Here is an 18,775-nt window from a genome sequence, read left to right as displayed (position 1 = left end):
TTATCTTTTGAAGATTTGGAACAGGCAGTACTGGGTCCCCTGGAAGGCAGCCCTGATGGTGAGGACTCTAACTCCCACACTGCCTAGCTGATCTCTGCTGGAGCCAGCGCTATTGTGCAAGAGGCCTGAGGGTGGAGCTCTCCAGTCCCGGGGGCTTATCTGACAGAATGGCCCCACGGCAGTGTTTGGAGCTTCCACGTCAATGATATAAGGGCGTCTGGGACAGATACTGTATCATGGGAGCAGATGGCAACAGCTGACTCTTTTACTGAAGAGGCATATCAGCAAGAGGTGAGCAATGAACTTCCCAAAGTATGTCTCCAATGCTGGAAATCTCTGCATGTCCTTGATGGCCTAGGGACTTGTCTCAAGGACTTAGGACATTTTGTTATACATCATCTGGGTGCACTGACTGTACAAAATGAGGTTCAAAAATTTGACCCTGGAACTCCTGAATGTGTGTTTCTTTGGCCTGGCAGTAGATGATGTTGCAAAAGATGACATTTGTAAGTTTCAGGAAGGGAGGAATTATATTCTACTCATTGGTACACACCTTGCATTGCATCCTAATCTCCTATTCTTCGCATCTCTTGTTTTTTTAAAAAATAATTTTCTTTCTTTTAAAAAAAAATATATTTTATTGATTTTTTAGAGAGGAAGGGAGAGGAATAGAGAGTTAGAAACACCAATGAGAAAGAAACATTGACCAGCTGCCTCCTGCACACCCGCTACTAGGGATCGAGTACACAACCAAGGTACATGCCCTTGACTGGAATCGAACGTGGGACCCTTTAGTCTGCAGGCTGACACTCTATCCACTGAGCCAAACTGGTTAGGGCTAACCTCTTTTTTATTTTTTTTAATCTAAGGCATTCATTCCTCAGCCTCAACATTTATAGAATCCTGTCTAGTCCTGTCTTTGGAGGTCTCCAGGAAAGCTCTGCCCATGATTCTGGTCTCCCAAGTTTCTGTCGTCCTTGATGGATACTCAGGAGAAATGAGATGCTAACTGTGCCTCAGAATATTCGGGATCAGGACTAAACAGCTGAATGCAGTACATCCCCTAGTGAGTGGGGTCCATGTCCACTGAAGGCGTGTTTCTTGCTTTACTATTTCATGCTCCCAAGGTGTCAGCTTGTTTCTAAGTCTTCCCTATCAACCTTGATGTGGCCAAGCAAGAGTCCCTTCTTCCACATGCAGGACCAGTTCTTGAAAAATCACAAAATTAGAAAATCTCAGGGTTGAAAAGTTTTAAAGATTTTCCAGCTTAGTTTTCTACTTCAGATAAGAACTGTTCCTGTAATATTTCCCGTAGGTCATTTTCCAACCTCTACTAAGACAACTCCAAATGGAAATTAGAGTTTGGGTGAGAAGACTTTGGAAATGTGTGCCTTTCCTCTTTGGAATGCTCTTCCTCTTGGAACCTGCTCTGTGGACAACTCAGGAAGCCTCAGTATACTTGGCTGTTGTCTTCCCCAGGCCATCCTCCCCAAGTCACTTTCACCAGAAGTCAAAACAGAATGAAGTTAGAAAGGAACCCAGATAATTGACTTTCTTCTAGTTCAGGTTAAAGGAGTCCCCAAGGCTCATAACTTATCCTGCTCCGTTCATGAACTGGGCGATTAATGAGTCTTGTAGAGGTGAGAGGCCAAAGTCCTGGTGGAAATAGAGTGGTGTGTCTGGGATTGGCCTGGGCAGCCAATAGCCCTTTGAAACAGTGGCTAGTGCTTTGAGAATTTCTCCTAATATTTGGTTCAATATTTTAGAAGTGCAATTTGGGAGACAGGATCATCTTAGAATCTCAAACTATAAGAACAGCTATGTCCTCCCTAGTTTGCAGTCTCTGGGCTGTATGAACTTGGCCAGAGCTGATGAAGGATGAAGCTGGACTCAGACCACCACAGGCTGAGGTCCAGCTGGGACCTCTCATAGCTGTGCCCTCTGCCTGGTAGGGATGAGAGGAGGGCTCAAAAGCTCTGCTTTCCTCCCGTTCTTCTATCACACTCACACTTGGGGAGCTTGTCCCCCTCCCATTGTCCCCTTGGGCCCTTCTTTCCCCTGCAGGCCCCATACCTGAGCAGTGGGGCAGGGAGCCTGTCCAGTGTCCATCTAGCCCACACACGCGGGTGGCGTTTCCCACCAGAGTCCGTTTGCCACTGCAACTGTAATGCACGACTGCCCCCACGGTATAGTTGTCCCCGGACATCTGGGAATGGGGTGGGGAGCCTGGATGGCCACAGGACACCACTGTGGGGAAGAGCAAACATGTCAGCAACTCTGCTCAGGGAGAGAGCGTCATCACAGGACACACACTAGGCTTTTGGTAGTGACAGGCGGAGAGGAGAGAAACCCTGGGTATAAATCAAAGCAAACTCCCTGCTGGCATATCCAGCTGACATCAGCAGGCAATGCCTCCCCATCTCGCTGTACAGTTCCCATATCAGTGAAATGAAGAGTGACACCCGTGTTTTAAGAGTTGAAGAGATAATACATGTAGTAGGTATGCAATCCTATTTGTTGCTTTTCTTTCTTGACTCTTTCTCGCTGCTCTAGGACATACCCAAGTGTCTCTGGCAGAAAGGTGGTGCACATAGCACACATAAGACAATACGGGCAATCGGGATCCTGGAATTGTCTGCATTGGCCACAGGTTCCAGAACAAGGGCCAGTTGTAGTCCTTTCCTAACTGCATCTTATAATTGCCCACATCCATTGTCCCCAACTTGACACCTTAAGCCTGCAAGTTCCCTTTCCTGAAACAGCAAAGCGTGACTATGAGAGCCAGTGGTGAGATGGAGCTGAGGTGCACAGGTTCAGGCAGGCACTGCTGTCAGCGGTGCTGTGCTTTGCCTTCCCATCGCTCTTGCCACAGGTGGACCTCAGGCTCTTTCATGTACTTGGCACCTATTTACCGAGTGCCTGCTGGGTGCCAGGCACTGTTCTGTGTTTGGAAGAATCAAGTTCATGCTCTTGTGGAGCTTATATTCTAGTGGGGAAGAGAGACTATAAATAATAACATAAATAGGCAATTCTAAGCAGGTGCTAAGAAGGAAAATAAAGCTGCACCAGGAAAAGGGTGGTCAGGGGTGGGATGAGGATGCTGTTTTTGAGCAGGGTGGGCAGGAAAGACCTCACTGAGGAGGTGACATTTGAGCAGTTATTTGAGTGATACGAAGAGGCCAGCCATGCAAGATCTGGGTGAAGAGCATCCTGAGGGAAGGAACATCAGGTGTAAAGGTCCAGAGGCCAGAATGAACTTGGTGTGTTTGAGGACCAGCAAGAAAGCCAGGGCTGCTGGAATAGACAGGGCAGGGAAAGAAGGGAAGAAGACATGGGTGGAGAGGTTGCTAGGATGGCCTAGAATATGGATTTTATTATAAGCATGAAGGGATGCCACTGGAGTGATATGACCTGATATACATTTTAAGAACATTCTGACTACCTGTGGAGAACATTCTAGAGTGGGGCAAGAATGAGGGAGGTGTTGCACTAGTTCAAGAAGAGATGATAATGACTTGGATGGATTAAACCTTGGGGTATGATAGGAGATACTTGTAGTCATGGCTTGTATCTGGAAAGGGGACAGGGCATGGCAGGGATGATGACCAGAATAGGTGGCCAAAGGGATAAAATCTGAGTTAGCCTAACGCTGTCCCTGATGACAGCTGTCAACTTGACTGGGCCAGAAGGATGCCCAGATAGTTGTTCAAGAGTTATTCTGAGAGCATTTCTTAACGAGACTAAAATCTGAGTAAGTAGACTGAATAAAGCAGATTGCTCTCGCCAGTGTGGGTGTGCCTCATCCAATCTCCTGAAGGCCAGAATAGAACAAGAAGGCTGATTAAGAGAGACTTCTCTCTCTGCCTTCGAGCTGGGACATCAGTGTTCTCCTGCCCTTGGTCTCAGACGTGGACTGGAATTTACACTGTTGGCTCTCCTGCTTCTCAGGCTTTTGAACGCAGACTGAAACTATGACATCTGCTCTTCCGGGTCTCCAGCTTGCTGACTGCAGACCTTGGGACTTCTAAGACTCCATAATTGTGTGAGCCAATTCCTTATTTTATATGTACTATGTTATGGGTTCTGTTTCTCTGGTAAAACCCAACTAATACACCTGCAAAGTCCTACCTGAGTTCCTGACCCAACTGTGAGCAAACAAAAGCAGTTATTTTAAGCCAATAAGTTTTGAGATAGCTTGTACACAGCAATAGATAATGGACAGAGTAAGTTTTAAGCATTATATTATTTATTTCTTAAGACAACCCTACGAGGTAGGCACCATTTTTATCTCCATCTTACTGAGGAGGAACATGAGGCATGGTGAGGAAAAGTCACTTGCCCAAGGTCACAGATCTATTCAATGATAGAATTAGTTCTTGAAACCAGGTAGGCTGACTCTAAGAGGACACACTCTGGAAGCACTGTACTTGGTTCCCTTGTGCAATGACTTGGTTCTGGCTGTCAACTGAGGCATCGATGGTTGTTCTCCACATGATCCCTGTCTCCATGTGCTGTCTTATCAGTGATTACATTAAATGAGAATTAAACACATAAGAGCCAGATATCAGAAAAAATGAATAAAGAACAAGACCCAACTATATACTGTCAGAAAGAGACACACCTTAGATTCAAAGACACAAATGGATCGAGAGTAAAAAGATGGAAAATATATACTATGCATACAATAACCAAAAAAGAGCTAAATGGTTATTCTAATATCAGACAAGATAAACTTTAAAGCAGAATTGTTACTAGACAGAAGGACATTTTATAATAATAAAAGGATCAATCCGCCAAGAAGATATAACAACTATAAACATATATGTTCCTAACAACAGATCTGCCAAGTACATGAAGCAAAAAGCTAACAGAATTGAAAGGAGAAATAGACAAATCAACAATTATAGTATGATATTTTAACACCCCACTTTAAATTATAAATAGAACATCCAAACAGATCAACAAGGAAATATAATGAACAGCACTAGAAGCCAACTAGATGTAACAATAATCTATAGAACACTCTACTTAGTAACAGCAGAATATATACTTTTCTCAAGTACACATGGAACATTCTCCAGAATAGACAATATGTTAGGCCATAAAATGAGTCTCCATAAAATTTGAAAAGATTGAAATCATACAAAATATATTCTCCAACTACAATGCAATAAAATTAGAAATCAATAATGGAAGGAAATTTGGAAAATTCACAAATATATGGAAAGTAAACAACAGACACTTAAATAACTAATAGATTAAAGAAGAAATCAGAAGACAAGTTAGAAAATACTTTGAGGTGGACAAAAATGAAAATGTAACATGCCAAAACTTATGAGATGCAGTGAAAGCAGTTTTCAGAAGAAAATTTATAGCTGTAAATACCTACATTAGAATATCTCAAACCCAAAACCTAACCTTATTTTTTAAGAAACTCAAAAAAGAGGAGCAAACTAAACCCAAAGCAAACAGAAGAAACAATAAATAGATAAGTGAAATAGAAAATAGAAAGAGAAGAGAGAAAAAACTAAAAGTTGTTTTTTTTAAGAGATCAACAAAATTGACAAATGTGTAGCTAGTTTGATGAGAGAAAGAGCGAGACAAGATAAGTTAAAATTACTAAAATCAGGAATAAAAGTGGTTATATTACTACCAGCCAACCTTGCAGAAATAAAAAGGATTATAGGAGTATACTATAAACATGAACAGTTGCAGGTCAACAAATTAGATAACCAAGATAAAATGGACAAATTCCTAGAAACACACAAACTACCAAAACTGGCTCAAGAAGAAATGGAACATCTAAATAGAATTATAACAAATAAATAGAACAACCAAAAACTTTTATCAAAGAAAAGCCCAGGACCAGTTGATGTCACTGCTGAATTTTAGCAAATTTTTAAAGAAGAAATAACACCAATTTTTCTCAAACTATTCCTAAAACTAGAATAGGACACTTCCCAACTCATTCTATGAGGACTGTATTACCCTGATACCAAAGCCAGACAAAGATATCGATAGGAAGGAAAACTACAGACCAATATCCTTTATGAACATAGTTGTAAAAATCCTCAGTAAAATACTAGCAAACCAAATTCAGCAGCATAATAAAAACATTATACACCATGACTAAGTGTGATTTGTTCCAGGAACACAAGAGTGGTTCAACATATGAAAATCAATCAGCGTAATACACCACATTAATGAAATGAGGGGGGAGAAACCCACATGATCATCCCAATAGATTCAGAAAAGTAATTTGACAATCATCCAACACCCTTTTGTGATAAAAATGTTTAACAGGCTAGGAATGGAAGGGAACGTCCTCAATCTGATCAAGGGAATCTATAAAACCCCCATGGCTAATAGCATGCTTAATGGCTAAAGACTGAAAGCTTTCCCTCTGTGACTAGGGACATGACAAGAATGTCTGTTCTTGCCACATCTATTCAACATTGTACTGGAAGTTCTAGCCAGGCTATTAGGTAACAAAAAGAAGTAACAAGCATTCAGTTTGGAAAGGAATAAGTGAAACCATGCTTAGTCACAGATGAGATGATCTTGGTGACACTGGATTAAGCCAGTAATTTTCAACCGGTGTGCTGCAAGAATTTTTAAAACATGCAATGACTGTTTAGTCAGGGGCACTGGCCTCTTTTCCTTCTCTTAGATTGTCAAGTGAAAAAAAAAAAGACAACACCAACAAAACAATAACCGTCAGTGTGAATGAATCAAAATTTACCTATTTATTTGATCAGATTGGCAAAATATAAAATATATATTTGGGTGTGTCACAGAATTTTAGTAATTAGTTGATGTGTGCCATGAGATGAAAAAGGTTGAAAATTGCTGGATTAGGCAATGGTTTCTTAAACATTCCACCAAAAGCACAAACAACAAGAGAAAGAGTAAAGGGCATGATCCAGAAAGTGAAAAGATAATCCACAAAATGGGAGAAAATGTTTGCAAGTCATGTATCTGGTATGAGTATAGTGTCCAGAATATATAAAGAACTGTTAAAACTCAACAATGTGAAGACAAACAACTCAATTAAAAAATGGGCTAAGAACTTGAACAGACATTTCTCTAAAGAAGAGATATTAAACTAATGGCACACATGAAGATGCTCAACATCGTGTCATTAGGGAAATGGAAATAAAAACCACAATGAGAATGGCTATAATGAAAAAGATGAACAATGCATAAGTAAGAATGTGGAGAAACTGGGACTCTCATACACTGTTGGCAACTATGTAAAATGGTGCACACTTTGGAAAACGTTTATCTTCAAAACATTCAAAATAAAGTTACCATATGACCCAGCAATTCCACTCCTAGGTATACTAGTCTATCCAAGAGAACTGGCAACATGTGTTTGCACAAAGACCTGTACATACATGTTCTTAGCAGTTTTATTCATAACAACCAGAAAGTGGAAACAGCTCAAATGTCTATCAACTGAGGAATGGGTAAACAAACGTGGTGTAGCTATACAATGGAATAGTGTTTGGCCATAAAAAGGAATGAAGTATGGATAAATGCTACAACATGAATGAACTTGGAAAACCGTATGCTAAGTAAAAGAAGCCAGTCCAGAAGGCCACATATGTAATTCCATCTACATAAAATGTCCAGAATAGGCAAATGCACAGACAGAAAGTAGATAGATGATTCCCAGTGGGTAGGGTAGTGGTGGAAAATGGAAAGTGATTGCTAAAGGGTTTCCTTCTGGTCTAATGAAAATGCCCTGGAATTAGAGAGTGGTGATGATTGTACAATTTTGTGAATATGTTAAAATCACTCAATGATAGACTTTGAAAGAATGAATTTTATGGTATGTGAATTATATTTCACTAAAAAATGCAAATGGATTAAATCTTCCAAAAGAAGCTAGTTATTAATTCACATCCAGGTCGGTCTGCCTGAAGTGTTGCGGCATTCAAAGGAAGGACTGTGTTGTCTTTCTGGAAAAGCAAGAAAGGGGTAAATGGGAGACAGTGTTCTGTCAGGCAGGCAATTCTAGAGAAAGAGGACCCTGAAGGCTGAAGAGGGGGTGGCAGTGCTGAGAAGGCCCACAGCCAGGAAGAAAGAGCATGCGAGGTGGTGTGGCCACTAACCCAACCGGGGCCAAGCAGGGCTCTGCCATCCAAGGGGCAGTCAGCGACAGTCATTGTGAAGTAATGCACACATGCGTGTACACACACACACACACACACACACACACACACACACACACGGGAGCCCAGCTCTATGACATGACCTATCCTATGACTGCACAGGTGACCATTTGGAGTAATGACATCTACTTACAGAGACACTGTGGGCGGGGACGGTCCCATGTGCCGTCTCCCTGGCAGCTGAGCGCTGGGGTGCCCAGGAGGTAGAAGCCGTGGTTGCATTGGTAAGACACTGTGGTGCCATAGCTGAACCTGTGCGGGCCGCTGGCATGGACTTGATGGACGCTGTTTTCTTGGTGCCCAGGATCTGTACAGTTAATGACTGCAATGGAACAGGATAATTAGACACAGACCAATTGTTCATATGCTTTTAAATGAGAATTTAGAAGCCCAACAGGCACAGAAACCCAGTGTAGCAAAATTTCTAGATCAACATGAAGCAGATCCTGCCTGGGAGGGGGAGGGGGAGCGGTCCGGAGGCTGGGACTGCTCGCCCCTTGATCATGCGGTTAAGGGACTCATTCTCGCATGACAGCACCTCCTTGGAGAAGCCTCCCCTCCCCCTCTCAGACTGGTTAACCTCTCCCTCCTCCGTGCTCCCGTGCAGGGACGACGCTCGAGGGCGTGGCTGCTCCATCTGTGTGCCGGGTCCCAGCCAGTGTGTCTCCCGCAGCAAAGCTCATCGATTGTAAAACCCGAGCATGCTGGGCTCTTTTGGAAACTGTTTTAATCACTTTTAGGAGTATTCCAGGGAGAGATTAATATCTGGGGGGAAAATTTGACTTTTAAATATTAAAGGGTTCCCAAAGCAGCTTAACTCAGAATCAGAGGGCAATTTTAGAATAATGACAGTATCATTCATAACACATGTTGTGTACTTTTGCTTTCAAAACACTTTTGCTACCATTATCTTGCCTGAATCTCAGAGGCATCAGGGCAGGTGTTTTAAATCTTTGATAAGCTTTTAAGGTACTTGATGAACCTCTCTGAGGTTCAGAGAGGTTGGCATCACAAAACAAATAAGTGGCATTTATTCACTCTCAAGCATTGTGAATCCCAAGCATTGTTCTGGGCAGTAAGGATACCACAGATTTCACAGTCTCAAGTAGCATCTCTCCGCCTAGGCACTGTGGACATGTTGGGCTGATAATTCTTCATTGCGGGGTAGTCTGGTCTAGGATGTTTAACAGCATCCCTGGCCTCTATCCACCAGATGCCAACAGAAACCCTCCAGTGTGACAACCTAAAAGGTCTCCAGACATCTGTCCCCTGTTGGGGCAGGGGGACGGGTAAAATCATCCCCAGTTGAAACTGCTGGTTTAGAGAGAAGAACAAATAAGTGATTATCCTGTTTGATAAGTGCTCTGATAGGGGCAGCAGAGAATGTTCTGGAAGCACAGAGCAGAGCATCAGAGCAGGGGGTGGAGCGGGCATGGCTTCCCAGGAGAAGGAACATTTCAGCTGGCTCTTGGTGACTGGGCACAAGTCACCTAGACAGAGAGGGGGTGGTGAGGGCGATGGAGAAGAGAGACTTCATTGAGGAGATTGTCTGGAAGTGCCCTGGGGGTATGTGGGTACCGGGCACGTGGAAGGAATGGAAGAGGCTGAAGCCCAATACAGAAGCGAGGCTGGGGGCAGATGAAGTGAGGAAGGATGGGGCTGGGCAGGAGGCTGGGCCAGGCTCTCAGGCCCATAAGCCAATGCAGGAGAGTACTTTCTCCTCAGGGCAGTGGGAAGTCTGGGAAGGTGTTTTAAACAGGAGGTGACTTGATCGGATTTGCATTTTAGACAGGTTGCTCTGAGGCCAGGCTCCTAAGGGTTTTATCCCTGGCCTCTGATTTCAGGACCAGTCGGGGTGGGGAGTGAGTAGCGGGTAGGTGCAGCTGCAGGTCCAGGAGAATTTGCATCTTGTGTCGGGGGGATGAAGCACAGTCCTTGAGGAGAAGGGAACATGGGATAACACCCCAAAGCAGCAGTTCTCAACGTTTCCTGCCTGAACAAATGACAGAAGCAAGGCATAGAACAAGGTCTTGTTCTCTGTAACCTTCACTCGTTCAAAATAGCATCTTGAAACGTTAAGAGAAGGATGCTATTTTAGGACTAGTTATGAATGTATCTTATGTTGTAAAAAATCATTTGAAAACTTTGGCCCTTTAATATCAGTTACAAATGAGCTGTCACATTGCACAGCCAATCGGCATGCACCCTAAATGCTGCGAGGAGGAGCCGGCGTCCAGGGAGTCTCAGCCTCCTCCCTGTGAAGAATGGTCCACTCCAGGTCAGGCAGGGCTCTCTCGTGTCCGGCTCACTCTGACTCCACTTAAATGTCACTGAGCCGGCCCGGCCCCTCTTGGTAAGAGGCAGACAGCTCCAGTTGCCCTTTACCGCTGCGAACAGCCTTCCGAGCGTTAGGAGCTATTTCCCAGGTGGGGCCCAAATATCCTCTATGCAGAATCTGCCCCTTCTCTCGCCTCCCCTGCTTCAACCCAAACCATAGACTATTTGCTTTTTATTTTCCATTCAAACCCTTCTGCTTTTTTTGTCATAAAAAATGGGGCTCTATGTGATGAATTATTGGTTTACAAAATGTAAACAAAAAGATTATTTTCGCCTGGCCACTATGGCTCAGTGGTTCAGCGTCGACCTATGAACCAGGAGGTCACAGTTTAATTCCTGGTTAGGGTACATGTCCGGGTTGTGGGCTTGATTCCCCAGTGTGGGGCATGTAGGAGGCAGCTGATCAAAGATTTTCTCTCATCATTGATGTTTCTATCTCTCTCTCCCTCTATCTTCCTCACTGAAATAAAAGAAATAATAATAATAATAAAAAGATTGTTTTTGACTGCTATTTTGACAGGTGAAACTTCGTTTGTTCTTTTTATGTAGCCAATGATGAAATTTTCCACAGATGCATCTAGGGGTTGAGGAAGTCCCATTTATGACCCTTCTCTGTCCCCAGTCTTCCCTATCGAGTCAACATGACGGCAGGACTGAATCCAAGGGCTTTTGCTCTCACGTTGGGGGACCACAGATGGCAGAGGTCCTGGGGTGAGTGGGAGGAGCAGGGTGACTCACTTCTGCAGGTGGGCAGCGTGTCGCTCCACTGCCCGTTGGCCAGGCACTGGGACCCGGCAGCGCCCTCAGACACATAGCCAGGGTTACAGACAAACTTGACCACATCGTTGAGGTTAAACTGGTTGCCCTGAGTGAGGCCATTGATCGGATTGCCTGGGTGTCCACAGGTAATTGCTGTAACCAAAACAGAAGATAGGTAAGCCCTCCTGTTATTGCACATCCCAAGAAGTTCATCCTCCTCTCACCTGGCATGTCTCATGCCCATCAGTGAAGTTCAGCCATAAGTCTAACTTTAGTCTCTTCTGCTGCAGAATCTTTATTTCCTGAAATCCTCATGGGGACATTCCTTCTTCCTTGAAGGCATGCCTACAGCTTGGACAACTGGAGAGAAATCATCTGATGACTCTCCACAGGGTGAGAGGCCTGGATTGTATTTCTCTGTCACCCAGGAACACAGTCCTGCCTCTCATCCCCGGGGCTCCCCATCTCCACTCTTCATTGCTAGGTACACTGATGACTGCCCCTCAGCTGATAGAGACCCACCCTAGTTCCCGGGCCTATCTTGACAGGACAGAGTCACTACTAACCAAGCCTGAACAGATCGGTCACTCCGCTAGACCAGTAACCTAGGCCAACCCCAGGGACCCAGAGTTGTTAGCAGATGGTGGGAGAGACGGTTCACAGACCCACTGAAAGGCTATGTGAAGTACCAGGTGTACGCAGTCAGCTTGGGAGAGGACCCCTCATTCTCACCAGGTTCACAAGGGGTCAGGACCCCCTCCCCAAGGTTAAACACCACTCATATAAAGTGAGAGACGAGTGCTGAGGACAAAAACCTTTGGGAGTAGCACCTTTTGAAGGGCAGATCCACCAAAACACCTGCAAAGGAAACTGAAGGGCCCTTAGCAAAGTAGAAAAACAAGCTGGACAGGAGGTGGGAGTGTCACAGGAACCAGGGGGAGTCTCAAGAAATGTCAGGCACCCAGATAGGTCTGCTTCCTGGAGAACCCAGGCTGCAAAGGGGGGAGGGAGAAACACCACTAGGAAGGAAAACAGGCCCCCAGAGGCTCGAGCGCTTCACTGCGCTTGAGCACATGGACCACTAGAGCCAAATATCCTGAGAGCAGAGACTATGACACATTCGATTCATCTTTATCCTCAACACTTACTCACATGTCTGGCACATAGTACAAATGTTTATTGAATGTAGTCTTACAGGCTGAGGGAAATTAATAGAAAGGGAAGATCAGCAGTAGAGAGGCAAAAACCGATTAAGCTCACTAAGGAGGCAGGAGGAAAGAAGACCCAAAGACTCAGTGGAGGGCACAGCCTTGGGCCTGGAGAGTCTTCTACTGAGGTGAGAGGAAGGGGCAAGGATGAATGAAGACAAGGGCAGGTGTGTGGGCGGGGAAGCAGGACGGGGAAGGAGTTAATCTGATGGCTTCTATTATTGCTGCACAATAGAAAGTGAGATTATATAGGTGGCTAATAACTGTTGGGGTTTAAATACATTATTTCATTTAATCCTACAGCCCTGTGAGGTAGGCACCATCATTATCCTCAAGGGAAAATAGGGACACAGTTTCCTAGTGTTTCAGCTGAGTTTTGAATCCAGCTTCTCTGATTTCAGGCCATCTTAACTCTGCTTTTCAGCGGTTCTCAACCTGTGGGTCGCGACCCCTTTGGCAGTCGAACGACCCTTTCACAGGGGTCGCCTAAGACCATCCTGCATATCAGATATTTACATTATGATTCATAACAGTAGCAACATTACAGTTATGAAGTAGCAACGAAAATAATTTTATGGTTGGGTCACAAAATGAGGAACTGTATTTAAAGGGCCAGAAGGTTGAGAACCACTGCTTTAGCTACTTGCTGAGAACACAGGTGGAGGAGATGGAGTGTGGTTCTTCGGAAAAAAGGTGACATTGCGGAACAGCTGTGTGGGGGTGGGCACGAGAGCTAACTCTGGAACTGAGGAAGGATTGCTGGAAAGCTCTGAAGATGGTTGATATTGGAAACTTGAGTACATATGTGAAGACAACTAACACGGTGCCTACCACAGAGTAGTCACTTATAAATATTTGTTCTTTCCTGTTCCAGATACTCCCCAAACTTCTGTGTTCCTGGAGACAATGGGGCTTGGGACATAAGATCCTGGATTCTGTGATGTGACAGGTGGTGGCATCACCAGCACCACCATCACTGTCATCATTACAACAATAACAGCAGCAGCCTCTGCTTGACATCTCTATCAGTCACTATTCTAATCACTTTATTTTTTTTACTGTTCTGACCATTTCATATGTATTAATTTATTTACTTCTCATAATATCCTTTGAGGTGTCTGTATGTTATAGATGAGAAAACTGAGACCCTGTGAGGTAAACCAACTCATCTGAAGTCATACAGCCGTATGACATATGGCGACAGACCTGGATACGAACCCAGGCGCTCTAAGGGCAGGGTCCGCCTGTCTAATACTTTACTCTACAGCCTTTCCGTGTGGACCAGGTCTAACATATCCTCAGGCCAGGCAGACATTCTCCACTTAATTCTAGACACCAACATTCTCTATTCTTTATAACTCAATCTATTCACACACGTTCTGTGCCAATTTCTTGAAGGCATTTGAAGTTTTTTTTCTCCTGAATGAAACCAAATATGTTTTCTTTATGCACATCTGGAAGACAAAGTGAGTAGAGATGGGCCTTGCTTTTGGTAAACTTAATCCTTTAGAAGCTATTAAGACCTACTTTCATGAATTTCTTACTGAGTAAGTCTCATTATTTTATTGCTCCATCTCATATACAGAAAGGCAAATGAAGAAAAAGAATTAAAAACAAAAACTGGCCTTACAAAAATTAAGAACACAGCCCTGCACTTTACACAAAGGCTTACTTTAGGGAGCATTAAAAAGTGAAGAATTTTCCGAATTACTTCAAGGCAGCTGAGAAAAATGATGGTCACCTAATCCAAAAAAATGCAGATGATCAAGAAGAACAAATAAAACTGTAGAAAGCAGGCCTGCAGCATAACTAGAAGACAGAGAACGCTATAAACTTTAAATTATGTGTAAGGAGAAAAACAAACAGGAAACCCCGGCAGAAGTATTTCTCATGCTGCTGATGCAAGCCTGTGTGGAGACCCAGACTGCCGGGAAGAGAAGAGAGAGGCAGGGGGAGGGCCACATCCTGCTCTAAAATCACTGCTAGAATCAGGACATTCATCTTCAGTACGGACATCCTGAAGAAGGGTCTGGGACGTCAGGGTGCACTGACTACAGGGAAGGGGCAGGAGAGTGTGATTCTCCTCCTTGCTTCTAGGAGAAAAGAAAGGTAAACAGATAAAGGAAGTGAGAGAAGAGAGGGGGAGGGAGATAGAGGTAGAGAAGAGCTATCCTCTGGAGATTGGGTAACAAAGGGAAAAATAAACAAAAAGGGGGAAACTTAAGGTCCTGCAATGACAAAAGAAAAGCAAACAAACAAAATGGAGGACAAACAATTTTCCCTTATCAAACACAAGAAAGCCTTCGATTAAAAAACAAGACATGTATCTGTCCAGTTTATTCACCACCACTTGCTGAAGATACTGTTATTACTTACACAAGTGTAAATTTTTACTTTCTTTGTCATAGATTACTTGACCATATAAACAAGGGTTTATTTCTGGGTTCTCTATTCTGTTCTATTGATCTATATGTCTGTTTTTGTGCCATACCATACTGTTTTGATTATTATAGCTTTGTAGTATATAGTTTGAGATCAGGAAGCATGGTATCTCCAACTTTATTCATCTTTCTAGTTGGGGTCTTTGTGGCTCCATATAAATTTTAGGAATATTTAGTCTAGTTCTGAGAAGAATGATGTTGAAATTGCATTGAGATATGGAAGCAACTAGGTGTCCACTGATAGATGCTTGGCTAAAGGAGAGGATGTATATATTCTATGGTATATTATGCAACAATAAAAAAGAATGAAATCTTGCCATTTGTGACAACATGAATGGATCTAGAGGGTATTATACTAAATGAAATAAGTCAGGCAGAGGAAGACAAGTACCAAACCCAAGTACAAATATGTTTTCATTTGTATGTGAAATCTAAAAAAAACCAACAAGACCAAAAACAAACTAACAAACAAACAAACAAGAAAAACAAAACAAAAACAGACTCACAGAAACAAAGACCAAAGGGATGGCTACCAAAAGGGAGGAGGGGATGGTTGGAAGGGGAAGCGGAATATAGCCAATAATATTGTGATAAGTTTGCATGGTGACAGATTATTACTGGAAGTAATGGGGTGATCACTTTGTAAAATATAAAAATGTCAAATCACTGTATTGTACACCTGAAACTAATATAACCAATATATGATTGTTTACCAACTATACTTAAATGAAAAATAAATTTAAGACAAAGCAATCATATTCTGCTACATTGACCGAAGGGGGACTTTTGTAAACCTTCGGTAAGTCACAAAATGAATAGAAAACATCAGCCTAAATCTATACAGAACTATGATAAAAAGAAAATAGAAAGAAATCAAAACATCTCGGTTGATGAAAATCTCCTCATCAAAAACAAAACACATGAAACATAAGAAAACTGTAACAACACTCTAAACTTAATTAAATATTAATACATAAGCATTTGGAGATATGAAAAACCATCTTAAGAATCAGAAAATAAAAATAACCTAAAGCAAGACATGGAGAAAACATGGGAGAAAATTAAAAGGTAATTGATGACATGCTGGAAAGAAGTGGAGAAAAAGACAAAATTACCTCAGAAAGAAAGACTAAATTATAAGAGAGAGGATGTTATGAAATTGTAATTTACCAAGAGGTATTTCAGAAAGTCAAAGAAAGGAATAGTGACCAAGGATTTTATGTACAATCCAGCTATCCTTCAGGTTTTAAGGTTCAGATAACAGTTTTAAACAAGCAAGAACTTGGGGAACATTATGCAAAGGAGGCATTATTGAGGAATCTACTAGAGACTCAGCTTGATCCAGCTAGGAGGTAACTGAGCAAACTTCGGCTGCATTGGTGAGCTTTTCATATATTTAATGGTAGACCTAGGAGTAAAATGAAGGTAGGGAGAAGGGCACAGTGATATTATATAATCACTATAATAAACCTTTTAAGTTCTGACAAAGTAGAAATAATGCAACGAAAGATGGAAGGGGAAAGGAGTGAGGACCGGGAAGCAGAACAGGCTCATTGATTATTGTATAGTCCATACGTGAAAGCTAATGGCATTAAAATGTTATAAGAACAAAATGGTGTTTGTGATGTTAAGGATGAAAGTAAATACTATAAGCCTAAAATCAGGCACAAGTACAATTCAAATAAAAAATATTACAAGTGACAGGGAAGGCATTTTTAAAGGCTAAAACCACAATCTATAATGCAGATATAATAATTATGAATATCTACACACCAAATAATACAGCGACTACCTGTATGTAGCATAAAATACAGGAAATGCAAGGAGAAATAGATAGAAGCACACTAATAATAGAAAACTTTAAAACACACTTCTCAGAACAAAATAGGTCAAGCGGACAAAAAAATAAGTGTACATAAGGCATAAACAACATAATCAATAAGGCACATCTCATGACTATATAAGAAATTTACACCTTAATATACTTTCTTCTCAAATGTACATGGGACACTCATAACAACTGATCAAATATTAAGCCACAAAGAGATCATCAGTAAATTCTAAGAAATAGAATATTATGTACAATGCAATAAAATTAGAACTAAATAAAACAATAAAAAGTAAAAAGATCCTTCACCGGAATTAAAAAAATACTCTTCTATATAAAAATTTCTGGGTGAAAGGGGAAATTAATACTAAAATTGCAAAATTTCTGATAAATAATAAAACATGAATTATTGTAATCTATGGGATATGATTAGAATAGTGACCAGAAGAAATTTCATAGTCCTACATACTTATATCCACGACATGCAATAAAAATGAAGGAATGAAAATAAGTGAATTAAATTCCCAACTCAACAGATAAAAAAATGAATAAAAACGTTAACCCAAAGAAATCACAAGGGAAGAAATAATAAAGGTGAAAGCAATAATTAGTGATATGCAGAAAATTCAAAGTAATAATTGCATCTTTGTAAAAAGCATGCATGCATATAAGCATAACCCATGGGCACAGTCAGTAGAGGGGTGAGGGCTTGTGCTGGGGGGTGGGGGTGGGAATGAGTGGGGAGAGGTCAATGGGGGAAAAAGGATTCATATGTAATTCTTTAAACAATAAAGGATTTAAAAAAAAGTATGTTACACCTCTGCTAACCTAACCAAGAGGACAAGGGAGGAAGTCCATGTTGAATCTGAGCCCATGACTAGGGAGAGTGGGTAACATACTTACGCACACAGAAAGGGGTCTTGCCCGACCAGTGATGATCCTGCTGGCAGATGCGCACGGACATGCCGATCAGGCGGAAGCCGGCGTTGCACTGATACACCACGCTGCCCCGGTAGTTGTAGTTCTCCCCATTGATGTGTCCGTTGACAATGGGCTCAGGGGTCCCACAGTGTCCGGCTTTGATGGGGGACAGGGAAAGAGTGTAAATCAAAGAGGAACTGACAGAAAGTGAGGTGGGGCTGGGTCAGGGCTGGGGGAGACAGGGATGGTGGGGAAAAGGACCAAGTTACCCAACCACCCATTGTTTTCCCACTTCCCCCTGAGAGTAGCCGACCAGGAGTGACTTCAGGCAGCCTAGACGTGATAGAAATGGCATTGAAGACTTGGCAACCCAAATTTCAAGGTTGCACCCCATATGACCACCCATGTCGGACCCTTAGTTTCTGTGTTTAGATGCAGGTGAGAAATTATCACTGTTACCTCCCTGCACACACACACACACTGGTCCCATTTTTTCTCATCAACTGAGCATCTACCAAATGGAGGGCACAGTGGTCTACAGTGAGGCAGTCAAAGCCTGGCTGTGTAGAGAATAACTATGTAAATCCATTCTTCCTTCTCCTTGAGTGGCAAGGCACACAGAAGATGTCAACCCAGGGGCGTTATCTTTATTCAATGGGGATTGGGTAGAGCATACTCCTAGTATTTCCACTCGCATCCTTGGCTCTGTGTGAACACGACACGGGCCAGAGACAGTGGGAGGGAAGCACGGGGCACTCTGGAACAGACTGTCCAACCTATGCTATGCAGCTGGGACCCTCCTTTGCACTTGAGGTGTCCAAGAGAGGAGTGAGAACCTTAGTCTAAGGTTTAGGCAGGGGATGAGCGAACCATGCGGGAAATAATGACTTGGTTCTTTGTAAGCCAGGTTTTTCATTTCTTTATGAGTTTAACATTGTTCATTTTATATATATAAGGTATAGAATAAGCAAGTAACCGAAATATATTTCTGTATTATATATGTAAAATACATATACATATAAATTTGCTACTACATCATATATAAGGTGTTTTAGGTCTGTCACAGGGCTATGTCTCTGTACGTTGCCCTGCAGGTGGAGACTC

The 18,775-nt window shown here is 42.5% G+C and overlaps 1 protein-coding gene across 1 annotated transcript in view; it reads right to left on the bottom strand.

The window, feature by feature from the left end:
* The window catches only part of CSMD2 (CUB and Sushi multiple domains 2), a 268,349-nt gene that overhangs the window by 24,722 nt on the left and 224,852 nt on the right, over positions 1–18,775 (bottom strand). The window contains exons 49-51 of the mRNA XM_023758472.1: positions 17,654–17,827; positions 11,253–11,426; positions 2,074–2,247 (exon numbers count right to left, since the gene is read on the bottom strand). Of these exons, the coding sequence (XP_023614240.1) occupies positions 2,074–2,247; positions 11,253–11,426; positions 17,654–17,827 (522 nt within the window). The remainder of the gene's footprint in view (positions 1–2,073; positions 2,248–11,252; positions 11,427–17,653; positions 17,828–18,775) is intronic.

This window comes from Myotis lucifugus, unplaced genomic scaffold (assembly GCF_000147115.1).
Source record: "Myotis lucifugus unplaced genomic scaffold, Myoluc2.0 scaffold_131, whole genome shotgun sequence".
Taxonomy (NCBI): Eukaryota; Metazoa; Chordata; class Mammalia; order Chiroptera; family Vespertilionidae; genus Myotis; species Myotis lucifugus.
This window is presented reverse-complemented; position numbering and strand designations above follow the sequence as displayed.